The sequence below is a fragment of the Antennarius striatus genome, chromosome 4 (assembly GCF_040054535.1).
Source record: "Antennarius striatus isolate MH-2024 chromosome 4, ASM4005453v1, whole genome shotgun sequence".
NCBI classification, from domain to species: domain Eukaryota; kingdom Metazoa; phylum Chordata; class Actinopteri; order Lophiiformes; family Antennariidae; genus Antennarius; species Antennarius striatus.
In genome coordinates, this window is record NC_090779.1 from 22875196 (window position 1) to 22902623 (window position 27428).

The window sequence follows — 27428 nt, forward strand, 5'->3', positions numbered from 1 at the left end:
TGGTCTCATTTTAGATCTCTGAGGGGAAACGGAGGGAGGAGGCCTTACAGAAGAAGCTGGACGAGAGTTGTTCAGAGTACAAGGATTTGATGCGCCAACATGAAATTGAGCTTCAATTTCATGAAGAACAGCAAATAGCCATCAAGGCTTTCCTGCATGAAATTCATGAAGAGGCAACAATAGCTGTGTTTAATGAGATGGTGGCAAACAAGTGTCTCAAATACATGCAGGATGGTGAGTGGATGATTCAATAGATGGAGGCTTGCAAGCACCAAATTTTGAGTAGTTAAATATACATGTATGTTTCCAACATATTCAATATTGAGAACTTGAGTTATTAACTCAATTGTCTTTCCTGCAGATAATATGGATGAGAGCAAGATGCAGGATGCTTCTCCTAATCCATCCCTCCATAAATGTGAGTAAATTTTACATTTTTATTATCATTAATATTCTGTTAAGTATAAACTAGAAAATAGGAAGTTCTCATGTTTCATGTTCTGCTTGACATGTCCTGCTTTATGTCAGATAACAGACCTGCAGGTAAAAGGTGAAATATCAAACTTGCATCATTAGAAATGTGTTACTACAAAATTTTAAGGCCATGTTTTTCAGTCTGACTGAACTCAAATCTAGCAGTGACTTTCTTCTTGTTCAGGTAGAAGGGGCTTTTTTGGCAGACTTTCAGCATGGTTTAGGTAGGGAGACTCTGGTGGACTGCCCATTGCACTAGAAGAACCTTCTGACTACTGATTCAATTCATATTGAGGACAAAACTTGAAATTTGCACACATTGTTATGAGCAAGTCTAGAAGACAATAACCTGGGAGTCAGTGAACGCAGCCTGCAGGTCCTGAGACCACGGTCCCACCTCTGTGGCCAGACAGCGACTCCTATCCGCCACCCTCTCTCTCTTTCTCTCTCTCTCTTGCCCTGTCATTATCTCCATTGTATTTATTTTCCACCCAACCGGTGAAGACGGATGGCCGCCCTCCAGAGCCTGGGTCGCTTATGCTTGCTCTGGAGGGTTCTGTTTGGTTTCTGTTTTTGTAAAAGCACTTCAGAATGTCAGTTCATGTGATAAGTGAACTGTAAATAAAAGTTGATTGATTTATGATTTGACTGATTGATTTACACCTGCCATCTGCGTGCCAGATGTGTATTCCCTGCGTATTTTGTCATGCAAGGACTTTCCCCCTTTTTTTGGTCTTACTTCATGGGCCTGTGTAAGACCTTGAACATATCACTTTGATTTCCACAACAGTTTGACCAGAGCCAAATGTGTCCCTGGGGCCAGAGCAGGGGCATTGAACTATATTTATAATTACTGATTGAGTAATTGACTTTCTGTGCTACTACAAATTACTTGTCCAGTTTTGACTATGTACTTCTCATCTTTTGAGTTGCTTTTCTAAATTGCTACGCTAAACTGACCGACAATATGTAGAAAGCTTAGTTAATACGATTTCCAGATAAAATGCTGCTGCCATAACAAAACAATGAATGAATGAATGAACGACAGACTCTTCCTTTTCAAACAATCCGTGTCTTGTCAACCAACCTTGAACATCAAGCTATTGGCCAGTGAAAATACTCGTTTCTGATTGGCTGATTAAGAGGAAACCGCGAGCAGGGAACCGGGCGCTTCTTAGCTTTAGCTGTTTACAAATGGACTGACACCGACAGTCAACAGGTTACCGTTCTAGTTAGTGTAAAGTGCTCATATGTGTACGTGCTCAAATATTCACCTTCCTCCTTCATAAATCACCTCCTACATGTGAGTACGCGAGGAGAAGTGTGGTTTGTTGGCAGCGATAGTTTCAATATGTAGCTTCAGCTAATTAGCATATACTTAGCAAGAACAGCTTTCTTGCTAAGTATATTCTAGGCTTCAGCTAAAATGGATTGTTGTGATATCGTAACAGAAGATACGTATTTCACAATAAACCGACAACACACGATGAGTTTGGAGGATAGCATCCGTTAGCTATGCTTGTTTAGCGCTGGTGCGGTCAGTTACCATGGTAACAGGCTCCAGCTAAAATGCTATCTATGTCCATTCAGACATCAGTCAGTGACAGGAGCTAAAAGACCTGCGTGGTTCGGGGGTTTGTCATGTAAATTGCGATAATAATAGTGTGCTAACTTCGTAATTACGTGCTATTTCAAAATATGGTTCCAGAAGACGTCTTGGTTTAAATTAAGTTGTGGTTGAGGAGTGAATGGTACGCTAGCATGTGAGCCTGGCTGCTGTGTTTACTGTCTACGTAGAGGCTAAATCTTTGGTTTAAGCCATTAGCACCGTTTTATGGGTGTCTAATCCGCTTTGTACGTCTTCTATTCAAGAACGGGACTGGCGTATGTGGTGTGACTCCGTCACCAGACGAGTGGATGGCAGTGACGGTACAGAGCCATTGTTTCACCACCCTGTAACATGAAGAAGATCCTCCGCTTTGCCAAGAAAAAGCGACCCTCGTCCGCCACCCCTGACAGCGGCAGTTTGCTTTCTTTCGGCTATGACCTCAAAGACAAGGACCTGGGGAAGGTCCACAAAGCTGCTGCAGCCGGTGATCTGGAAAAGTTAAAGCGGCTTGCGAAAAAGAATGATTTAAATCAACTCGACAGGGAGAACAGGTAGGAGGGATGTCACAAACTGGAGTCATTTATTCCTCTACAACCATTACTGTAATAATAATAAAAAACACAATCAACAGTTATCAATTAATTAAATGTCTTGATTTGTAATCATGCTGTCTGGTATGTTCTTTTCACACATTACATACATCTGTCGTCATGAACTAAATATATCCAACTTTCATCTTTGATAAGTAATGACATTCACTTACGCAGGCCTGATTCTGGTGGTTTTGATCTAGCAGGTGTTTTTTTTAGAAGTATGAGTGAAATGGCAGAAAAGTGGGGATGAAGCGATGTATTTTAATATGAATCTGTATTTTATGTGCAGTAGATCTAGTTTGGTGCAAAGCATAGTGTAATGTTGTAAATGACAGTTGTTTTGAGCAAGTTAAATGTTTATGACCACCCCAACACGCACACACCATTTTTTTCCCTCTTGTGTTTCAAGACAGGATTGTGTTACCATTTACAAACCGTATATGTCAGGAGTAACTGACCCAACTATCCAGTAATTACATAAACTATTGACATTACCAAGCCTTAACATGTTCTAAACATGATTTTTGTGATTATATAATAGTATTGTAACTTAAGTCCTGCTACGAAATAATTAAAATTCAGAAAACTACAGGTTACCAATGTTGATGTAATTCACTTGTGAAGAATGAACCCGATGTATCAAAACAAGAGTAAGTGGCGAATTCAACTTTTCCTTAATGCTTAGATAAGATATATACCTTTATTTGTACCACAGTGGGGAAGTTTATGTTTTGTATGAGAAAACAGAAGTATTGATACCTGAAGATCTTAAGTCAGATATAAGAATCTCATTGAAATGAGTGTCATTCATGAATAGGAGTCGTTTAGATGCAGCAGACACAGGAAGACCTGTGTTTAAAGACCTGCGTGTAATAAAACATGAGACAGTCAACTATTGACTGAACTTTAACATGATGACAATTCAGCTTGATCTTAGTTTAGATATACTCTTGTAATCCCAAAACTCAGAGTATTGGAATCTGATTAAAACAATGGACTTTAAAAACAGTAAAGCAGTAAATGTTAAACGTTTTTGTGCAAACAACACTATTTGTGTGTCATAAATTGATCTCCTTTATTCTGCAGAACTGTACTTCACATCACTTGTGCCAGTGGACATGCTGAGGTGGTGCAGTTCCTTGTGGCGAGCAAGGCAAAGCTCAACCTATGTGACAATCAGAATAGATCCGCCTTGATGAAGGTACGGTGTGTTTGTTCCTGCTGGAATGGATCGTCTTCGGTGTCATTTCTTTAAACTTTGTGGCTTGATGATTCATTTACCACATCAGGCAGTGCAATGCCAGCATGAACGTTGTGTGAAGATCCTGTTGGAGAATCATGCTGTTCCCAACCTGGTGGATATTAATGGAAATACAGCCCTTCATTTCGCAGCACACGTCTCATCAGCTTCTACTGCTGCATTGCTGCTGGAGCACGGGGCTGAAATCAATGCACAAAATACGGTAAAATGTTTCCTTCCTCATATTCAATCCAACAGCAGGACACGTCGATGTTGAATAAAGCAGATTTATTTAAATGATGAGAAAAAGCTAAGATGTTAAAGCCTGGATGAATATTTGGCATAAACCCCGTGTCCCAATGAGTTAAAGCATCATGTCATCACATCACAGCTCATATCACCATGAAAAAAACTATCAGCCTGAAAAGTTCTTTATCCAACTCATCTGGTGATAAATCCTCTCTTGCACTGATCCTTTCCTCTCATTTTGTAGCCCTAGCATTTGATACTTGGTAATAAAGACTTACTGCTTCTCAGTGGATGACTCTGTTTGTGATGTCACCTTTAGGAGGCGTTCACACCACTGACTGTGGCGGTCCGTGAGGATCACATAGAGATGGCAGAGTTTCTCCTGAAGGAGGGCGCCGATGTGAACTTCATGGATCAAGATCAGAGGTCGGTTTTAAACCAATCACAATAGCGATCCAGCTTTTACGATCCTGCCAACCCCAGATAGAGCAGATGCACTTAATACTTATACATTTACAGCCGTCACACTTAACAGACAGAGTGCTGCTGACACTGCTGTTGAAGAAGCACATGTGTACTTATTGTGTTCTTGTAGTCGCTCTAGATGAAGTGTGTGGACACTTTTAGCTTATTAGATACAATCACAATTTCAGGATAGCAAGATGTGAATAACTTTCCAACAGTTTTGGGCTCCTGGACTTCTTCTTTGTACACCGTAGATATTGTTCACTTTTTAAGTCAAGCTCATATTTACTTGTTTTGGGTGAATGCTGACACACACATTCCAACTCAAAAACTACAAGCAGCATCTGTTGATATTTGTTCTTTAATGTCTCTTAATCCATTGCTGACATTTGACCCTGCTGCTGGTTGTTTGACCTGCAGGACCCCGTTAATGATGGCTGCTGGCAACGGACAAATCAGCATGTTGCGCCTGCTGTTACGGTTTGACGCAGACATCAGCCTGAAGGATAACAAGGGATGGTCAGCTGACGACTACGCAGTGATGAACGGGCATCATCCGTAAGCTGCCCTTCCTGTCTTTACTATTGTGTTCTGAGATCAGTACTTCAGTTTTATAATGTGTGTGTTTGTGGTGTGAGTAGAACTTTGACCTGAAACAATATCTCTATAATTTTTCTGCTTGTACTTTCCCTGCACAGCACAGATATACAGGTACAGCTAAAACAGAAGAACCATCAGATCTTGACATTTTCCTGTTGTTGTTGTTGTCGTTGTTGCCTCCCTTGCAGCTGTTCCCTTCTGATCATTGAGCATAGTACCCAGAGAAACAATGGCCAGTCCATGTTGCCTCATGGTCTGAGTACAAAGAAGAAAAGTTCCCTGTTGGGCCATTCTTCTCAGAACGCTGAAACAGGTTCCTGTTTGGATGGAGCAGCCGTCGACACGGAAGGTTGGTACACAATTTATGATAAATTTTCATCACATTTTAGTAAATTAAGTGGCATGACACATTATTATTTCTATTATGTTATTGACTTTTGATTATTTCATTTATTCCTCCTGCACTACCTCTTGACTGGATTAAGATCGTGGAGCGAATGAAGCAGGGAGAGGTATTACTTTATAGAAATGAACTTGTTAGGAAAATTTAGATGGAAGCTGTCAGTAAAGATTAGTCAGTCTGGACAGACAGTCGTCCTCCTCCTGTCTGCACAAACAGCTTTATGTTGCTGCTTAGAATAGTGCTTCTTTTCAGGTGCTTTTCACAGTCTTGTCATATTATTAGAGAAACTTTTGACATCTGCCCCTCTAAAAATGATTCACATTCGGTATGTATTGATTGACAACAGCTTTCTCTGCTTTGCTTCAGATTCCGATGACAATTCCCAGTCGGAGTCTTCAAGTCGGTGGGTACAATATCCTGTCATTATCCGTAACAGAAATGAAACCTCCAGGCTCAACTCCTTCTTCATCCCTCCCCCAGGTTTTCAAAAAGTGCTCCAGAGTGGTCTTCATCAGAGGAGGATGAGTCGAATTTAAGCAATAAGGTTGGCACTACATTTCTGTCCTTGTAAAGTTATTTTTCTTAAATTCCATGCAGGACTTAATTTGCTGTCTTCCAGAAACCACAGAAGGTGAACCTGCGGAAAATGATTGAATTAAAAACGAGAGAAGGTACCAAAAGCTTTGAGTTCTATTAACTTAGTGTTCCTCCATAGCTTTTGGTTTGATAGTAAAATAAATAGTAATCGTGGATCCTTATCTGCCTTTAGCTTCGGCACTGCGAGTGCAGAGAATTCCATCCCTCCCAAAGGCTTCACCTTCCAGCAATGCTCTGCAGAACCCAGTAGATCCTTCCCCCACTTCCTTCCCATCCAGAGTTTCCCAGATCACCTCGACCCCCCATCCAGGCTGCAGACAGGTAAATATAAATATTTGTGATGAAGCTCTTCAACTTTTTTGTCTCCTGTTCTTGTTTCAAATACTTAAACAAGCAGATGGAACAGAGGAGCAGCCTTCATGTAGTAAAACCAGAACTGACAGTCAAATAGGAAGCTCAGAAGCTGAAGAGGAGGACGAAGAGGAAGAGGAGGAGGAGGAGGATGAAGAGGAAGAGGAGGATGAAGATGACGACAACGATGATGATGATGATGATGATGACAATGACAATAATGATGATGAGGATGAGGATGATGATGAAGAAGAAGGGGAGGAAGATAATGAAGATGAGGATGATGAGGAAGAGGATGATGAAGAACATGAATGTGAGGAGGACAACAGCTGTGTGGCTTCATTTGAAGCCGACGTGGCTGGATCAGTAGAATCGACCTCGGCTCCCGGTGCCTTTAAAGTTAGTGATGATGCTCAGGACTTACCCGACACACACACCGCTCACACTGAAACCAATCCAGCTCATGCAGATGAGAATTCCCAAGAGAACGATCACAAAACAGACGACGGAGACGAACGCCCACTTGGAACTACAAGTTATGCAATGTCAGCGACTTTAGCCATACAGGAGGATTGTGTTGTTTCAGCGGTCAGAGTGGAATCCAAGTTTTCTGATGAAGACGACAGCCTTGGGAGGGATTACCTACTGTCATCACCCCAAAACACGTTTAACATCGAAACTTTACCTGCTGAGGTTAAAGAGGAAGAGTTTGAAAGAGAAACGGGAAAGAACGATGACGAAAGTGATGCTGCAGAAAATAATCAACTAGGATTAGATGGAGACACGGAGCTCGATTTTGTGAGAGAAGAAGATTCCTCTGATGCTGAAGACGATGCTGAATCAAACAAAGAAGCTTTGAGAGAGAAGCGCAGATCCTCATGGGGCTCCTCAATGGACGACAGTGACGATGAACGATGTGAAGAAGACGAGGTCAACAGAGGGGCAGCTGGGAAGAAAGGTGATCAGACGTCGGATTTCGAAAACCATTTGAAAAGTGAGTTCCATCAACCAAATGAAGAGCGCCTGGATAGCATGAGGGATGTTTCATCAGCAAAATGTGTCTCGACTCAGGCAGTTGGAGATGAACCCGTGTCCTCTCTGGGATTCTGTTCAACAGGCACTCAGTCAAAACACAGAGCAGCTATAGCAGACGAATCAGACTGGGATTCTTCCTCTGTAACTAAAGACCAAAATGATGTCGACTGCTTCACTGAAATGGCGCCACTAGTTTCAAGAACCAGTTTTGTTCCAGCAAACCATCCAGAAGTGAATCAGAGTTCGAACGGCAAAGGAGAAGAAGACAAGGACAGCAGTGAGAGAGGCTTTGACGACCCCTCTGCTGCAGTGTCACCACCACCCAATGATGGTGTTATAGAAGGAACGTTAGACTCTGAGGATGACAATGATGATGATGATTGGGTTGATGAAAATGAAAGTGCAGAGTCAGGAAAACAGAAGACGACAGAAGGCAACCAGATGAAAACCTCCTGCACCCCAACCAAATCGGTGTTCCCACAGCCGAAATTGTCATGTGACGAAGACGTGAAGTTAGAGGAAGAGACTAAAGAGAACGATGAAGGTGGTGAAAACAAGGAAAACGAGCTGCTAGCTGTGGTGAAAGTTGATCCCAGGAAAGACAAATGTTTAAATGTTTCATTAGAGAACAGAAATGCTTCCCAAACAAGAGAGAATGAAGAAAAACTCAGCCTTCACACCAAAGATAATGTTGCTGCCAGTCAGGGTCATGATTCTGATGAAGTGTTACCCCAAACTGACATTGATGACTTTAATGTGGAATCGCCTGATGAGGCAGAGAGCGTTGGCATGACGAGTGAAGTCCACAGAAACACTGATGAGGCTGTGATTCAGGTAAAACTCCAGCAGGTGGTTTGTGGTTAGAGCGCAGTAGAGTGTAGTCTGGCCTCTGGTCCTGCCAAAACTGAGGCGATCACCCCACAACCACACTGACTGTGTAGACCACATCTACTGTCCTGTCCCCATGGAGATGTGTCTGAAGCATATGTGTTTTAGAAATTCTGGCTTTTGTTCAGTAACATTAGAATTTGAAGTGTTGTAGTCGAAGACATGCTCACTGGTTCGGCTCATGTAGAACATCGTCTGGTTGATTTTGAACCATGTGGACACGTAACTTTCCAAGTGCACAGTAGCTTCACAAGGCAATAATTCTAGTGTTTATATTGTAAATAAACATTCAATTCACAGACAGAAGAGTCCACTGGAGATGAGAATGATGAGAATGAAGAGGAGCCAGATGATGATGATGATGAGGAGGAGGAAGAAGACATCTCAGAGGGAAATGATCGGGAGGAGAGAGAACCTGCCAACACTACCTCACTTGTTCCTGAGACGGACGTCTCCAAAGAGAAGAAAAGAGGTAAAAGATATATTTATCTTATCTATTTATAATTTATCTTTCATTTTCCGTCAGTCACATGAAATGCTGTGTCCTATAGTTATTTGGTAGTTTTGCACAGAATCTAAAACTGATCTTCTCATGTGTTGAAACAGATTTCCTGTCTGAACTTGGTCTGGATCAGGGAGACGAGGAAGCAGATTCTTGGGACTCTGAGGTAAAGACACATTTCAGAACACTTCATAAGAGAAGGTTTTTGTCGTACAACTGGTCAGGGATGGATTTTTTCTCCTTCAGTCCTGCTCTGAAAATCCCAAGATGTCACATGAAGAGAAGCAAAGCATATCGACCCCAGAGGTTCCCCCTGTCAGAGAAGATAGGAAAGACAGTAGGTGTTTTTTTTTATTCATTCTTTTGTCTCAAACCAGTCGGATCATTCCAGGAACCATTTCATGCTACAAATATGGAAAAAACATGAATTAATCTCAAAAGTTTAATTTAATGCATGTGATAATTTTATGACATTAACAGTTGAATCTTTTTTCAGTCTAAATACACAGGATGTGCAAAATGATTTCAGTCAAGTAAAACCAGCTTTTCAATGATATGTCGCATTTCTCTTATAGATTTGTATTATATTCCCTCCTTTTTAAGAGGGGAAGTCTGCAATAGGATGGCAGGCAAGCCGAGAGCTGACCAGGCAGAGGGTATGAATGTTTTTACTCAGGCATGTCAGGGCCAACATGTTAAATACCAGAGGCCTGATAATCGCTGCAGGATCACATCAGAGAATGCATGAGTCCATCCTGCCTGCTACCCTTAACCCTATTGTCCTCATGTGATGTTTGGAAGTTGATGTAGCCTTTTTAAGCCTGAGTCTGTCACTCATAGCTCGCGTCCTTCATCTGTGGAAGGTGAAACACTGATTTATCAGCAGGATTTAAGCCATCTGTGCTGTTTTCCCCCAGTATTTAGAAATCTGGTGCAGCATCAAAGATCTTTAAAGATGCAAATCTAAATGCTTCTCACTTGATGGGCACCATCAGAGCATTGACGCTTCATCCTAAATAGAAAATGCCAGTTAAAAAAAACCCAAGTGTGCTCCAAAAGTAGAAAGAAAAGTACAACACTCAGTAGAATACATAACTCCACTGCAGCCCAACAACACTTGTCTTTAATCAGCAGGCTGGTGATTTTTATTTACCTATATTCCCTTTTTTAACTGCAGAGAGTCATAAATACCCCCCCCCCCCAAATATGTCTGATTGCTTTCGTGATCTATGTCTTATTCCTTGAGATACTAAAGAAATTGATTACACCTGGATCTACATGCATTCCCCTCTTTATTACAATTATCACCAAACTTTAATCAGGTCTCCCTCAAAATTTTAGTTACATCTTTTCAGCAGCCCAGACTGAAATAAAACAATCTGCTATATCCTGATCTAAGTTATAAAATATGACTCATGGAGTTCTGTAAATTGCAAGAGATTTGGGGTACTGGTATTACCTCAAAGTTCTAAAGACTTAAATGTGTTTTTAAGTTGCTGTATTTGTGTCCCCATAAAACCGATGCTTGCCTGCTGTCTAATCACTTTTCTTTAAGCAAGTTAAGCATGATGTTATCTGCATGTTTTTACAGTGTTTTGGCGAATTCATCCAGCTTCACAACATACAGGAAAAATCTTTGTCTGATCAAACATGTTGCACATGTTTTGTGTTTTCCAGTTGGAGACAATGATAATGGTGAAAATGTAGATGAAAATAAAGATACAAGACAGAAAGAGGTGGGATGAGCAAACAAGCACCTTCATGAGGTTCGTAAATTAAATGTGGTAGAGCTGAGTGAAACGAAGTTCTTTCCTTCTGCCAGACTGAGAAGGTAAAGTGGGAACCGCTGAGCGTTCTAAACAAACTTGAAGGGGATAAAGCCCGAAAGATTGGTAGGCAGAATCATCATGAAGTCTGAAATAATAAAGATTTGAAGAACTGTGAAGAGTGTGTTCTTAAAATGTTGCTTTCTTTGACAGACTTGATGGAAGAACTGGGACTTGGTGATGTGGATGATCTCGAAGGTAAAATGAATCTCTGCTCTGACATTGTTTTCAGATGGCATCTAGCCCTCAGCTGTTTTTTTTGTTTTTTTTGATGTTGACGTGATGTTGCAAATGTGATGAAGGTGAAGTCTGTTGTTCCCGAAAAAGAAATAAACTAAATACATCTTTAAAAAAAGTTACTTTGGTACTTTGGTTAAGTTATTTTATTACCTTCACAACAGTTTCCAGGATCACTCTGTAATTTATGATACATTTTAATTCAATTCAATTCAAAAAACTTTAGTTGTCCCTGAGGGGCAATTGAAAGCACATAAAGCAGGATTGATGTAACAGTGCAAACATACAGTGTAAATATAGTGTAAACATAAACATAATAATTAAATTATAACATAAATACTGTTTGTGTGAAGTATTTTCCACACTGTAGAGTGCACCTAACAGACTTTAATTTTCTCAAAAACTGAAAGTGCGCCTTATAATCCTGTGCAAATTACATATGAAAAAAGTTTTAGAATAGGCCATTCATTGAAGGTGCGTCTTATAATCAGACGCGCCTTATAATTCAGTGCTCCTTGTATATGAAAGGGTTTTAGAATGTGCTGCTCATTGAAGGTGCGCCTTATAGTCCAGTGTGCCTTATAGTGTGTAAAACATTGTAAAACCTAGTTAGTTCGAAACTTAGTTCAAAAACTATTTAGTTTAAAACCTTAAACATCTTTTTGGATAGGCAGGGCATTTTCTCAATTGATTCCAGTTATTGTTATTACTGATGTTTAAACTTTTGACTCATTTATAAATCAAGTGTTGTATCATCTTGTCTTTTACTGTGTTTTTACTGTAAAACACTTGGTAAAAGTGTTTTTTGAAAGGCTTTATTCTAGTACAACTCCTCGGATAAGTTCTAAATTCACTATGACCCAGTTTCACCAGTGGAGTTACGGCTGGTCACATGATACTGTGAAGTGTTGTCCTCTTCATTCATGACATCATACATACGGTAGAGACTTTTTCTAGAATAGGGAGTCTATATGAGTTTGAGACTGTTATTTTGAGGTGAAATAGCTCCATAATGTTGAAGTGATGTTTCTGCATTCAACACTGACGTTTCTACCGTTATGTTTCTGTGGTCACACTGAAGCTGCAGCAGCAGGTTAGTAAATCAGTGTAACTGAGTAGATCAGCTGCAGTCCTCCTTTAAACCTTGTCAGACTGGCGGTACCAGCCTTCCTCATTGTTGTGAATGAATGGATCACTTCCTGGTGTCATGTTAACACAGTCACCTAGAGATTCTTGTGTTGACATCCCAGATGCCTCAGACTGGGACTCAGCCAGTACCACCAGTAAGAGAACCCTGCCCGGCTGCAGGATGGCTTCTCCTGGACTCGAGGAGTTTCCAGAGCGCTCCGATCCTTCTGAAGAAGCTCAGGACAAAGACGACGTGGTGTCGCCTCCCACGAAACCTCAGAGGAGCACCAGCACCACCCAGAGACTCCTCAGCCCCCTCCGTCAGCCTGCGCCCCGAGTGAGGAAGACGGCTCCTCAGAAACCAGAGAGTGAAGAGGGTAAGGCCGGTCAGGCGTCTGAAACGAAACGTTTGATCCCAGCGGTGAAACGCTTTCTGTCTTTGACTTTCAGAATCAGATTGGGAACCAGATCGTTTGACATCCTCGTCCACCACAGACAACTTTGAGCTTCAACACACAGCTGAACTTCAGGCAGTGGTTAAACCAGGTGAGGATCACAGGTCTGATAATATTTGTGTGCATACAGTATGTCCAGAGCTCTGGGTAAAACTCTGTCTCCTCAGGTTCCTCTGAGCCGTCACCAACGACCAAAGACAGTCAGGATGAAGTAGAACCTGGACAGCAGCAACGAAAGGTGAGAGATGACCAGGATATAACATCTTTAACACAATAACAAAACCATCAGAAAATACACCATCGAGTTCCATCTAATGTTAAATTAATTACACAATCACACCTGCAGATATGCAGATAAATACATAGATCAACAGGACCAACAGTCGTACCGTAGCTCTATAATGTTTGCTGAATTTAAGAGTCCTTAAATATTAACAAAATGACAGCTTTTAACAACATTTAAAAGAGGTGAGGGTAATATTTTTGTTCTCTAAGCACCTACAGATGTTGCTTGGTGCAGGAAGACACTCATTCGGTCATTATCACTCGTGACCACTTGGTGTTAAATGACATCAGAACAGAGAGTGAAGTCGAGGTTTGAGAGATGAACTGTTTGTTTCCCCTATTTTAAGGGAATCACATGAAAATTCAGACAAAACTTCCTCACACATTTGTATTTTGTTCCATGAAGAAAAATATTTGTCCACTTCAGATTCATTAAAATGTGACTCAGCTAATATTTTAAGAAGATCTATGAAATTCAGTACCGACAGGTCCAAACTTGGTTCTTGTATTCTTCTTGTCTGTTTTTTTCTTTCTGTGCCCACCTATGACACCAAAAGGAGAAAAATCAGGCAGTAGATTCATGTGAGTTAAATCAAAATAGCCCAGAACCGTCCGACCACGTTGACTCTGATGGTGGAGAAAAGGATCATGATGTCAGAGATCCACACGGTCTGGAAGAAGGAGGCGAAACGTGTGACAGTCCCCAGTGGGAGAAACGTTATGAGAAGCTCTGGGTGGAAGTGGAGAAAAGGGAAGTCAAATCCACCTTCAGGAATGTTGCTGGAGAATTAAAGGAGAAGTTTGGAGAACTGGTAGAATCAAGAAGTGCTGGAGAATATTTACAAGAAGAGCAGCAAGCTGTGGCAGAATCTACTTCTGCAGATGAAGAGTCGAGCGATGAAGACGAAGGGGAAGTGATTGTTCGTCCCACAGCCAGAGCGAGGACCGCTGTGCTCCTCACCATACCTGAGCAGAGGGAGTCCGGGCCGGAAGACTCGGTTACGGAATCATCTGACAAGAGCATGAGCCGACAGGCAGAGGTCGATGAGATCAGACCCGGGTCGGTCCAAAACCCACATGACATGATCTGGAAGCGAGACGGAGCTGTGAGGAACCACGTGAGACCAGGTGACGACGTCCAGGAGGGATCTGCCTCCGTTTCGCTGAGCAGACATTCAGCATCCGTCCCCGGCGTCTCCGATGAAGAGCTGGAAGAGGACATGGAAAGGTTTAAACTTGAGGTAGGGATGCTGAAGCTTGTCTTCCTGGATTTGGAGAAAGACAAGGCCCAACTCCAGAAAGAGGTAGAGGATGGCCGCTCCTCCTTCAGCTTCCTTCATCAGCTTCCTCTCACTTCATTTCATCTGTGTGCTTAGTTTCACCTCTTGATGATCTATTTCTTTACTTTGATTTTCATTTGCAGTGTGTTAATATTTATATTCTGTAGATCTGTGTACAAGTAGAAGAGTTCTTCTTGCATGTACATATCTGTGTGTTCCTAACCAACCACACAGAATCTGATCTGTTGAAGTTTATTTGCGCTGCGGTCAAATAAACCTTGGCTTGTTTCAGCTTTGGATTCCTTCAGGACGGCTGAACAAAGCTTAGAGACGCGACCCGTCTGTCATCACGCATCGGCTTTTTGCATGTGTCTTTACTTTGAATGGATTCTGTTGTATAAACTCTCTCCTTCTAGGTGATGCAGTGTGAACATTGTTCAGATAATAGCCTTCTTTGCCATGAAAAGAAGTGCTGCTGTGTTAATATGGCGACATGTGCTGAAGTGTTTCTTTGCAGATACATGTATTTTATATCTCTGTGGGTGAATAGATGTCATATTCTGCAGTCTCGTAAATTTGTCTCTCATATGCAGTTGTCAAATATTAATCCCTGGGTTTTATTATTTTTTTAGGTTTGTAAAGAGACAACAGGATCTGGAGCGGAGGTGCAGAAATCCAGCGCTTCCCTGGACGCTGATGGAGAAGCACTGAAAGACATGAGAGCTGAAAAACCTGACAGCAGTTCAGGTTTGCTGTCCAGTCAGGATGGAGTCCAGCAGGAGCCGCTGCCTGTGGCCCCCAAGAGGTAAAAGTTCAAGACCTGACACTCAGCTTTAGCAAATAATAACTGCATATCTGTGAGTTTCCAGGAAACATCTTTTTGTGTAGTTTATAAATCAGAAACATTTTGTAGCTTCTATACAACATGTGTTTGTATAGAACAAATACACCTAATAAAAAACACCAGGAACTCTTGATGGAAGTATAAAAATAATAAAAACAATGCCTCCATCTAGAGTTCTACTAGATATAAACACAAAGCCCAGATTGTGTTTGCCTGAATATTGAGTCCAGATCACAGTTTTATTTTTAAAGAGATTCCAAGATGGATTTCCTTTCGATGCATTGTGTTTTTTTTAACCTCCCCCGAAGCCCATCATGCAGATGTCGACTCATCAGGTTTATTGCTCTCCGTAGCGTCGATGGAGCTCCGCTGCACCTCCTCTGTGAGCGGAGCAATAGCGACAAACACGAAGGCGAAACTAAGCAGGAGATCTCCCAGCCGGAGCTGGTCAGGGGGGTCCGGCGCGCCACAGCCCCTCGGACCACCCCCCGTGTTAACGGAGATCCCCTCTCAGTGTTTCATGATAGCTCTTTAAGTGACGTGTCTGACGGCGAAGGAAGGTATAGACGCAGTACGCCGTTCATTTGTTCACCTCTGCCACTAACCTGGAAAGCGTGTGCAGACCCAACGCAATGTGAAATCTACATCCGTGTGCGTGAATTCATGGATTCAGAGGCGATGGATGGAAGCAAGCGTTCAGTGTTGTGCAGTTTAAGATATGGAGAAAGGCCGATTTTAAAAGTTTGATATAATTTTTGTCATTTACAATGTTTACACACAGATTTGTAAAACAGATTCACGTTGCGTTTTGTCTAAACACATCTTTACAAATCCCATAGTGGGTGGTGATTTGGATGCAGTTCTACGTAGATGCATGACTAACCACTGAATTAACCACACTAACAGTATACTGCATTATACCATCATACTTCAACCACACTTTAATACAGCGCCCAGAGCTCTAAAGTCTTTGCAGAAGTTTTCTAAATAATCCCGTTTTTCTTTCTGGTGTTTGTTGGATCCAGGTTAACGGCTGGCGGACGGCAGCAAAACAAGGTGAAAGAACGATTCTGTTGATGCTTTTATTACGTGATGCAGAATAAAACGTGGAACCACATTAACGCTGAGGTTTGTTTTCGTATTCAGAGCCCTGAACAAACGGAGATGGCGGAAGACTTTGATGACATCACTCAGTCATCGGACTCGGCCACGGATGACATGGACTCCCCCACGTCAGGATATCGACACGCTTCCCTCCTGGTTCAGAAGCTGGACTCAGCCACTCTGGGTATGCCCCCCCCCCCCACTGCAGCCCCTCCCCTATTAAGACTTAATTTCACATAATCCATTTTATAAACATCTTCGTGTCTCAGACTCGAGGAGCATGGTGAAGCTGCAGAACATTTTCCACGAATACGAGCGCTCCATCCAGAAGGCAAAGGGTCGCCATGGTTACCTGTCCGACAAGGTGGTCGTTCTTGAAATGGAGAAGGCGGAGCTTAAGCGATCCCTGGAGGAAGTCAAAGACCTGAAGTCTGGCTTAGAGCGCGACCAGCTGGAGCTGCAGACCGAAGTCACCAACCTGAAGTGAGAAGTACCTCCTGGTAATAGATTACTCTGTAATCCTGTCGTCACCATCACATCTTGTGTAATTGGTTATTTGATGTAGATTCCAGCTGAAACAGGAGCAGGAAAATGGCAGCAATGCCTCCATGATGTACAGCAGCACCAGAGACAAGCTGAGGAGGATGGAGGAGCAGCAGCAGCTGGAGGTGCAGGAGAAGCAGAAGGTGGAGCTCAGCCTCAGGAATCTGGAGCTGGAGATGGGAGCCCTGGTGAACAACATGAAGCAGGTAGACCTGCTGGAACGTGAACGCTTCACGCTGCAGGAATTACTTTCACTGCGGCGTTTCCTGGTCGGTGGCCGCTCTCCCGTTTGGTGTTGATGGGATTGTAACGTTGGCGGGTTTTGTGTCGACCCCCCAGATGGAAGAGGCCCACAGGGAGACCGAGAGGCTGCTGGACCAGGAGCGCAGCGCTCGGACCCTGCAGGAGAATCTGCTGAGCAGCCACCTCCGTAAGCAGCAGGAGATGGAGGAGGAAAACAGGAGGAACATGAGCAAAAGCAACGAGGTAACGCTCAGAGACGTAAAGTCGTCTCAGGTCAAGTTAGTTCATGGTTAGCACGAAGGTTTCTACGTGATGACCGGCCTCTCAAAGCCACCTTGACGTGTCGTGTTGATGTTGGTAGGCCTTGTCTCAGCTCACTGAGGCCAGTGATAGGGAGAGGGAGTTACTCCAGCAGAACGCCAGCCTGCAGGAGCAGCTGAACCTCCTGAAGGCGGACCTGGAGCGCTCCCAGGCCACCAGCAGCCTCCGAGAGCGCCACCTGTGGGAGGAGAAGGAGGCTCTGAAGGAGCAGCTGGAAGACGCTCGGCGAGATCTCCAACTCAACAGCGAAGCCTTGACCCAGACCGGCTTCAGCTGCAACAACCAGGTGACCAGCTTGAAGTCGGAGTTGTCTCTGGCGACGAGCCGCCTGGAGAACGAGCGCCAGACGCGTGAGACCCTGCAGGCGGAGGCGGAGTCCACTCGGACCCGCCTGGCCGGAGCCGTGAAGGAGGCGGAGCTCTGCCTGGAGGCTCGAAGAGACGCAGAGAGAACGCTGCTCCGGGAGAAGGAGGAGCACCAGCGCCTCAAAGACAGACTCACAGGTGGGGGGAGGTCCAGGTGGGGGGGGGTTAACATGCAGCAGGTGTTCCCTCACCTCGCTTTAGTGGATGTCAGTGAACGCACCACAGCTGGGCTCATCTGATGGTTCATGTCTGTCATCCATCTTCTGTCTTTGTGCTTCTCATTAACTCGTTGGTTTCTTCATTGTTTTTGGATTCAGTCTGGATTCAGGTTGAACTGCACTGATATTTAATGTAATGATGATGTTCAAAGTTTCTCCTGGAACCTTTATCTTCAATTGAACGCTTGTTTGCAGGTGAAGCAGCCAGTCAGCGCGAGGCGGTCAGCAGCCTGTCTCAGAAGCTGTCCGATGCCGAGGCGCGTTCAAACAGCATGGAGAACGAGGTGCATCGGGTCACGCTGCAGCTGGCAGAGAAAGGGTTACTGCTGGACGTCCTGCAGCGCGAGAAGGACCAGACGACCGCTCGGGTCAAGGAGCTGGAGGGGGCTCAGCAGGCCGAAAGGGAGCTTTTCAGCCGTGCCGGAGCGCGACAAGAGGCCACGCAGGAGAGGCTAGCCCAAGCCCAGAGCGAGGCCATGTTACTACGGCAACAACTAGAGGAGGCCCAGAATAAAGGCTCGGCAAAGGAGCGTGCTGTGACCGACGCCCAAGAGCGCTTCAGCGACATCTTGACCAAGCTGCGCTCCGACTGCGAGGAGAGAGTCCAGCTGATGGAGGAGAGGAACAAAGAGCTCGTCGGTAAAGCCGCCGAACTCAGAGATCAGATCTACAAACTGGAGGAAGAGAAGAACGAACGAGAGGTGAGACGGTTCAACACCTGCAGCCCTTTGGCTGCACACCCTCTTCAGACCCTTCCTTCTCTGGATCCTGTCTGCAGGCCGGTCTGAGGCTGCTGCAGCAGGAGCTGGCCGACGCCCTCAAGAAGCTGTCCATGAGCGAAGCTTCTCTGGAAGTCAACACGCGTTACCGTAGCGACCTGGAGGAGGAGAAGGCTCGGCTCCTCAGAGACCTGGACCGGCTGAAGGGAAAGGTAACGGCAGCCCGCTGCGACACCAGCGGTAACACCAGAACACATCAGTCATGGCTCTGGAAATGTTTGTCTGTGGTGCAGCTGGAGGAAAGTGAGGACCAGTATGTCCAAGCTGAGAAGCGCATCAACGGTCTGAAGAACGCGCTGGACCATAAAGAAAAGGAGCTCACCAGCGCCGCTCAGAAAATCCAGACGGCATTGAACGCCTCAGCGGCTTCTGACACCACGGTCAGACAGCTGGAAGAAGCCGTGCAGAGGTGAGACCTGCTGTCCACACGCAGCAACACCTGGATTTAAACACGTCAGGTCAATGAACCTTCAGAAGGGAGGAAGGATTCGTGTTCAACAACATTCATGTCTTCAGGCTGGAGATAGAGAACGCCAGGCTGGAAGCCGCTGCAAAGCAACAGTCCCACAAAATCGATGCGCTTCAGAAAGGAGCTCAGGAAGCTGCCGTGGTGAGTCTGCAGACGGTCCTGCTCCACGTCGCTCACGAGTGGAACCATGTCTGTTTTTATGGCTAATAAAGGAAGATATATCTTTCCTGTATTTGACTGACTTCACATGTTGAAGTCGTCATCGTATTTTAAGGCATCCAATCTTTTTCCAGCCATCTGAGCGCTCACCTGGAACAGGGGTTGGTATTGTGGATGTAGACTTAATTGCTGTGTGTGGGACAACCTTAGCACCTCAGATTTATTTGAATCTCACTGTTTGTCGTTGTAAAAATAAATTCATTCTGGCTTTGGGTCTCTGGACGTCTAAAAAAACAAGAACTCAAACATTCAGAGGATGTTTGGCTTCTTGTTGATTTGGGTTTTTCTCGGTAGTTCAATCTTTTTCTCTCTCTCAAGCCTGATTTTGGTGTGTGGGGTCGTTTTGCTTTCTCCATGTTCAGATGCATGATGCATGTTGATTCCTTTAATATAAATGTCAAGTATTTTTATAAAAAGTGAACCCATAAGGCAGATCTGGTCCATTTTCACAGAGAATTTCTTATTTCTGTAGGTCAGAGGTCAGTTGGAGGACTTGGTTACGAACCTCCAAAGCAGTAAGATGACTTTGGAAGACCAACTCAGTAGAGAGGTCGGTGTCTCGTTCAGTTTGCATGTAGTTCACCTGTTTTTATTTGAGTAGTAAGCCTTTAAACATATTAAACATATGAGAACAAGACAACTGGAACAACAAGACAGCTGGTTGCCCAGAATAAAACTTTATCTATTTATTTCTTATTATTTCACTCTGATATGACGGCAAACACCAGTCAAGATCGGTTTACTTGATTTTACCAGTGGATTCACCGCTTGACTCATCAGCTGCTCCCTCCAGTCAGTTTTCCACAAGACATTCTTGTTACTGCTTCAAATTAAAACATGAAACACAAGAGGGTTTTAATTTGAAAGGACACAGGAAGTCAGGAGTTTTTAATTTACCATACATAGTAGTAACTTTTCCTGGTAAAAGAGAGTGGCTCAAGATGAGCACCACACATTCACCTAACCTGGAGCTAGTCTAGCTAGCCTCATGCTAGCTCATACGTGTATATCTGTAGCACTAATAATGGCCTCTTTTGTCGTGTTGTTTTGTGGGTAGGTCCAGAGGCAGAGCACGCTGACTCACACAGCCCAGGACTCACAGGCCTTATGGGAGGAGGAGCTCAAGAGCCGCTCTAAGCTCGGACTCCGCCTGGCAGAGCTGGAGAAGGAAAAAGGAGACTTGAGCACACAGGTGTTACAGCGATGCATTCACGTGCTGGAAGGTGCTGCGTATGTCGACGTTAGCGTTCCTCCTGACGGTGGTTTGAGTCCGTCTGTCGTCTCGTTCCAGGTGGAGATAGAAAAGAAAAAAGCAAAGAAGGTGGTCGAGCAGAAGAAGGCCGTCGACACCCGGCTGGATGAAGAGATGAAGAGAAACGCAGAGCTTCAAAAAGAAATGTACAGGTGACTCCTAAACACCTCGCTGCCCCCCTCCTCACCTCTGGCAGCACTTCCTGTTGTCTAGACGCCGCCAGCATCCAGCAGAGCGCAGTCTATGGTGTCTTCTGGCTTCAACACTGATTTGTTTGTGGATTTTTATTACTTTGCATCTCCTGTCCATGGATTTCAGGATGCGAACTTTATTAAAGACTGCAAAGAAGAAGTTGCGGGATCAGGACGTGACGGGACATGAGTTTGGTTCTCCAGTGAGCAGCCTGCGGACGGACCTCGGCAGAACCGGACAGTCTGAAGGAGCTTTAGGACGAATGAAAGATAAGGTTTGTACGCTACCCTTAGTGAGGTTCAACACTTCCTGTTGAACAACGTCTGGAGTCCGTCAGGTGTTTTATCGTTTGTCGACCAGGTGGAGGACCTACAGAGGCAGCTGGACAGGGAGGCGTCGCGGCGCAGCCAGCTGGAGAAGTCCAACGACGACCTGAAGGATCAGCTGGCGTCACTCAAGGGCTTCGGCCAAAACAACGAGGAGCTGGAGAGAAGCAAGAGGCAGCTGGAGGAGGAGGTCCTGAACCTGAGGCGCCGGCTGGAGGCCTGTCAGGTGGAGCAGAACCAGCTGGACGCGTACCGGCGGGACGTGGAGGAGAGAGCCCGACAGGACGTCCAGCAGAAGCTGGATCAAGTCAACGTCTTCCTGCAGGTGAACATTTTATGACCTTCAGGTATTAAATCCACAAATTCTGCTTTGCCTACCCCCGATTTAGCCCCCCAGCCCGTACCTTTTAAAACCCAAAGCAGGAAGCTCCACCTGTGGGTGTGGCCTCTCCAGTGACTTCAGACTGTTTGTCTCTCAGTCCCAGGCTGCATCCCAGGAAGCTCTGGATCACATGAGAGAGAACAATGAGGCCTTCCTGCGCGCCCAGCTAAAGCAGAGGATCCAGGAGATGGAGGGGGAACTGGACCGAGCTCGCACCATCCAGCGGGACAACCTGAACCAACGAGAATCCTCACGCCTGGAGCTGGAGCAGTACCAGCAGCTGTACAGAGAGGAGCTCCGCCTCCGCAAGTCCCTGGAAGCCAAACTTGAGAGGTGACCAAAGCGTTTGGTCGGGCCGAACGGACCCTTCTGACCAAGTTTAGCAAAATGAAGCTTCTGTCCAGGGACGCAATAGAGTGCTTTTAATTTGAAATGCATACAGGAAGTCTTGTGTTTTATATTTCTATAGAATTGCTGTAACGTTTATAACACACAGAACATTAGCGTTAGCAACACTGGAACCTGACCCAACCCTAGTGGGGCTTCTGAGTTTTGGAGAAGATACTTTGAACTGTTTTTAATACATGGTTCCCCCTCCTGTTCCCCCTCCTGTTCCCCACCCTGTCCCCCACTCTGTCCCCCACCCTGTCCACCACAGGGTTAACTGTCGACTCAACGAAGCCAATTCCAAGCTGCTTAGTGAGCGCAGCAGGTCTCTGCTCACTAGTAGTCTTGGGGGCCCCTCGCTGCACTTGGATTCTCTTGATTCATCCTCACAATACGGGGCCTCACTGGGGCCCCTCAACAGGAGCCTCGGGCTTGGGGTCTCCATGTCCGGCCCTGTTCCTGAGCGACAGACCGGTGGGGCTGAGGACTTCCTCACTAAGGTCCGTCCAGGCTTTAGTCTCAGCCGTGGAGATGAGGAGTTCACTCCTTTCTCATTCCATGTCACGGTTTAACGTCCACGGTTACCCCCTGGAATTCTGCTGCTTTCGACACGCATTCATTCTCATCGAATGTAGACAGTCGTATTCCTCTGAACACCTTTGAAACATGAAATTTGTTCTTCCAGCGGTTTTTCTTTCTTCCTCCTCTTTGGCAGCGGGACTCTTTCTAACCTGCCGTCTGTTTCTCCTTCCTGTAGCTTCTCGCTCAAACATCTGTCTGTCCTCTCTGTCCTCTTCAGCCACACTCACAACCAGGTGTGTAGAGCCTTTACAGCTCCGTGTCTGATTGGGTGCTCTTCCCTTTGCTCTGCTGGTGAAGCTATATCATTGGCTTATGTATGACCACGCCCATTTTCAAACAGAAAGTAGATGTAAACGGGAGATGTACAATATGAAATGTGTTTAATGGAGGGGAATGTGGTTATATTTAAAATATTATTAATTTAACCATGTTATAAACCCTTAATTTTTAAATCTATTTTGCACCAATGCTTCCAAATGGCGTTCCTCGGGGTTCTTGGACAAACATGACAGACCCATCCTTCCATCCAAATCCGCTCCAGATAAAACTTTAACATCTCTTCCGCAGAAATTTTCGTTTCTTCGTGGTTCTAACCTGATCTGCATTCATATGTTCCACTGATTTTAAAGGCCTGCAGAAACTCTGCTCTAAAGCAGAGCGTGCTTCCTGGCTTATCCTGCTTCATTCCACTTCATTTTATTCCCATTCAACCATCTGAGACTAACATGTTGCTCTACACCATAGTCCTGTTTGGTGGTGAACTGTTATTTTTAAATGCCTCAATGTTTTACAGTTTTACTTTACAACTCAAATCTAACGACACCTTTTTTCCAGATGCGGAGCGAGTTGGCTAAAAACATCATGCAAGAATTAAACGATGGTGAGTTCACTGACTTGAAATGCATAATTCAACCTTCTCAGAGTTTCTGTCTGGTCTCTGACAGCCGCTGCAGGTGTAGCTGCTGCTAACTGTGTTTCTGGTCCTCAGCCAAAGTGGAGCTGGACTCAGCCACCGCCCGTTTGTCCCCGGTGGGATCTGCCTCGTGGGCGGACCTGGACCCCGTCAGCAGGGCCAGGCAGGAGTACGTAGAGGTTTTAATGAGGAACCATCAGGTCTGATGGAGGTACTTGAACTCACCATGAGATCTGACTGGAGGCAGCTGCTTGTTTTATTTCAGCCACTATGAGACTTGAAACCGATGAAGCCAAAGCCAGCGGCCATCAATGAAACACCAAACACTAACTTATCTTCCCTTTTCATGAAAGAAAGACATAATGCACATTGCACCAAACCTCTCAGGAGCAAAGGGAACAAGTCATATACGGGGACCTAACAGTACTATGGTTGGATCTCACCAATGCAAATGGCTCGATATATGGATTCTCCAGGGTTTGGAGAACGTCATGTCATGGGGAAGCATGACTATAAAACCTGCAAAATCCAGGTCCCTGGTTCTAAAGAAGGGGAAGGTCACAGACAAATTCCGCATCATGGTGGGAGAACACTAGATCCCGTTAGTCATGGCGAAGCCAGTGAAGATTCATGGAAAGGTCTTCAATTACAGTCTGAAGGACAGAGATTCCATCAAGGCAACCGGTGCTGACAGCTGGTTAAGAACAGTGATCAGGTCTGGGCATCCTGGATGATTTAAGGCCTGGGTATACCAGCATGGAATTCTTCCAAGAATCCTCTAGTCCCCTGTTCATATTTGAGGATGTGGTGGAAGGCTTTGAGCAAAGTGCGAGCAACTACAGTACTCTGAAGCTAGAGATAAAAAAGTGTCCAGGGCAGGGATTGTGGTGAGGACGGGGAGGAAGTGGAGGGCAGCCGATGCAGTACAACTAGCAAAAATCCAACTGAAAGACAAGCCCATTCTCGTAATAGTGACGCAAGGCAGAGTTGGTCTTGGGAGCCAAACAGCGAAACACTACGAGTCTATCAGTGGGAAGGAGAGGCAAAAGTTGGTGCAGGAGGAAGTGTGAGCTTCAGTCGAGGAAGAACGAACCAGCAGAGCAGAGGCCATGCGGTAGTAGGGTGCCTGGATGAGGTGGGGGCAGGTGATGGAGTGTTGTGTCACCTGGAAAGATATCTGGCAATGGAACCTCCAGAGGATTAAGTTCTATGTTCCGAGCCTATCTAATCTGTGCACATGGGGCAAAGTTGAAACAATAGCATTCCCCCTTTGTTCCAAAACAGGGACACTGGAACACATCCTGAACAGCCCCCCCCCAAGGCACTGAGTGAGGGCCGGTATTGATGGAGGCATGACCAGATCCTCAAATCCACCGTCAAAGCAATTAGCAATTAGCAAGGGGATAAGTGTCAGCCGACACATCCAAGCCACGGCTAAGGCCGTTCACTGTCAAGGAAGGACAAAGGCTGGAGAGAGCAACAAAAAACTGCCCTGCTGGTTCGCTTCCGATGGCCGGAGACTGTTCAATGTCAGTTGACCTTGAAAGACACCTGAAGAGTTCAGCACACATTACTCAGACCAGACTAAGACCTGACATCATCTTGGTCTCAGAGGCCACAAAACAAGTCATCTGGTTGTGACTGACGGTTCCCTGGGATGAGCGAACGGATGAGGCATACAAAGGAATGAAGGGGACGTATCAGGAGTTGACGGTGGATTGACAGAGGAACTGATGACGACCAGGTTCATGCCAGTAGAGGGAGGTCGGGTATTCGCCAGCCACTCCCTGAGTAAAGCACATGGCACACTGGGAATAAAGGGTAAAAGTCAAAGAAGAGCCTTAAACAACAATGTGGAGGCAGCATTAAAAGGCTGAATTGTGTGTCTATACTGCGTAGAGGTTTGAAGTATTTGAAGTCAGTATATATTGTTAATACTTCTGCCACGCTGTTAAGTTTAGTACGTATCGTCAAACGGTGCAATACCCCTCCAGGTGTCACATATCTGAACTCATTGAGTTTTGTGTTGATCATTATTTTATTTATTCATTTTGTTAATGGACGTTATACTTGAACGAGACGAGCTGGAATCTCTCCAGCTATCAGCTTTTTGTTTTTCGCGTCCCTAAAAGCCCCACGCGTTGTTCTGTTAGGAGGTTGTCAGTATTTTTTTTGTGCTAATATGTATATTTAGAAAAGCATTTGAGACACCTGTATGGTACAGAAGACAAAAGTTATAAATAAAAGAGAAAAATGTCATCTTGAATGAATCAAGTCCCTGTGTTCTTTACAGTAATTTGTGGAATTCCATTCAATCACTTCTTCGTAATCATCCTAACCAACAATCAGTGACAACAATAGCCTACCTACCAGAGGTTAACAGCTGTAAATAAATATGTAGACTCAATCGTACAAAGATTTTAAAAATGATTTATTAAACTTCTGGAAGAAAAAGTGCGAGCTGATACAACTCATTTTCATTTTCATCCTCTCTCTTATCCAGTTCCTGAGTGTACAAAAGTTAAAATTTGACCTTGACGTAGTTATCCCAAGGCCAAGGTCATCATCTCATTTTCATCCCCTTTGCTGCCCGAGTAATGTGCTTTTTGTTTCATCTATCTGCAGCGGTTGCGAAGATATTTGGTGGACTAACGGACAGACGGACGAACACACAAACGCTGACAATTACAATACATCACCGCTTTGAAGCGGGATGTAAAATAAAAGAAGATGTGAATTCACTGTAGTAGACATTCCATCCCAGCAGATGGTGGTGTAACCCTTAAAAACCAACACCACAGAATAAACTCCCAGCAGACCTGCACTGGAGAAACTTTAATCAAGTCAGCCTGCGACACAAACAATCTGACATTTTGTTCTGTGTGAGTCGGGCTGGAGACGTAACGGGCATGTGCAGAGCTGGGCAGTGACGTCATTGTTTTCAAAGGAGAACTGCTCTGAGTTCTGTTACTTCAAACTGTCCCGACTCCATCTGGGTTCAGAAACCTCCTGAACAAACTGGTTCTTCCTGTCAGCAGCAGATTTCCAGGTTCTCTCCAGATTTAATGTGAGTTTAAAGCTAAGAGACTTCCTTTTTCTCTTTTCATAGAAGCTATATATTCCTGCAGATTTGGATATCACAAACGTGAGCAATAATCACTTATCAATACAGTATGTCGTTACTTTGTTACATGTAATTATCAGTTCCTTGAGGATTCATGGAGAGGAGCTACAGGAGAGGAAGAACCTGATGGGGTTTCATATCAAGCCTTTTTTCCTTCTGATACAACCCATCGCTTTTGTCCAGCATCCAGAGTACCCTGGGTTGTGCTCCATAGTGCCTGGATGATAAAACAATTACTAATGACAATGACTATCCACAGCTTAAAGAGCCGACAAGAGGTCCAGGTTCAAGGATATTGTCCCAAATGCTGGAAGACTCTTGTTTTTCCTTGACCAGATACGTTCTAGCCCCCAACTAGCAGAATGGCTCAAACGGCAGCCGCTGACATCTGAAGCAGATTCCATAGTAACGGGTTGATAACATCTCATCCTGGTTGTTTAGTCTGGAGCGTTGGCTCGTTCACAAAACTCTGCCAGCGTGTGAAGTTCACATTGAAGTGAACAAGCTGTTAGAGCTTCAGGAGGAATCCTCTGGATTCTCCACCACATGCGTCCTGTTGGTGGATCCTGTTGCTGTTTTTCTGGTACAGTCGCCCTTTAGAGGTTTGATGATTGACGGATGTGTAATCTGAAATCTGCACCCTGTCAGGTTTGGTTTGTGTCAAGACTTATTTCATTATTATGTCATCTAGCAGCTGTAAACACAGATTAGTGTTAAGCATGACCTCACAGACTCCAAGTCATTTAGACCAATTGAAAATCTGACATGAGGCAAGTTTTCACATTTTTGTACGACTTCCTGTTAAAATATTCTTCAAGTCACTTTCAAATATTTCTGTGTAACATTAAGTATCATTCAAATAATTCTAACTCTAGTAAAACTGTGGATCCATCAGTTTGACCTCCACTAAGGAGTTTGTTATCACTCGTGTCTCTCTTTTTCTATTAT

At 44.5% G+C, this 27428-nt stretch overlaps 1 protein-coding gene across 10 annotated transcripts; it reads left to right on the plus strand.

Annotated features, from left to right (window-relative positions):
- The first annotated feature begins 1632 nt into the window (after positions 1–1632).
- On the plus strand, positions 1633–25611 carry LOC137593995 (ankyrin repeat domain-containing protein 26-like). Of its 10 annotated transcripts, XM_068313161.1 has the most exons (45): positions 1633–1777; positions 2347–2634; positions 3763–3877; positions 3966–4139; positions 4485–4591; positions 5051–5188; positions 5419–5579; positions 5716–5742; positions 6000–6036; positions 6114–6177; positions 6253–6304; positions 6625–8450; positions 8805–8976; positions 9111–9172; positions 9253–9343; positions 9582–9662; positions 10684–10742; positions 10829–10898; positions 10986–11030; positions 12320–12574; positions 12648–12743; positions 12820–12890; positions 13495–14241; positions 14850–15022; positions 15415–15621; positions 16087–16117; positions 16208–16349; positions 16435–16648; positions 16731–16914; positions 17048–17194; positions 17313–17775; positions 18051–18556; positions 18634–18786; positions 18868–19043; positions 19151–19244; positions 19795–19872; positions 20380–20514; positions 20614–20726; positions 20893–21040; positions 21127–21417; positions 21572–21807; positions 22133–22361; positions 22619–22676; positions 23278–23323; positions 23432–23571. In XM_068313161.1, exons 2-44 carry the CDS (start codon positions 2435–2437, stop codon positions 23295–23297), a joined length of 8448 nt encoding a protein of 2815 aa, XP_068169262.1. In that variant the 5' UTR covers positions 1633–1777; positions 2347–2434; the 3' UTR covers positions 23298–23323; positions 23432–23571. The 10 variants fall into 10 exon arrangements, with proteins under 10 accessions (XP_068169262.1, XP_068169266.1, XP_068169256.1 ...); XM_068313165.1 differs by lacking the exons at positions 6625–8450; positions 22619–22676 and adding an exon at positions 6403–6551 and having other exon boundaries at positions 23432–25611; XM_068313155.1 differs by lacking the exon at positions 22619–22676 and having other exon boundaries at positions 23432–25611.
- The last annotated feature ends 1817 nt before the right edge of the window (positions 25612–27428 follow it).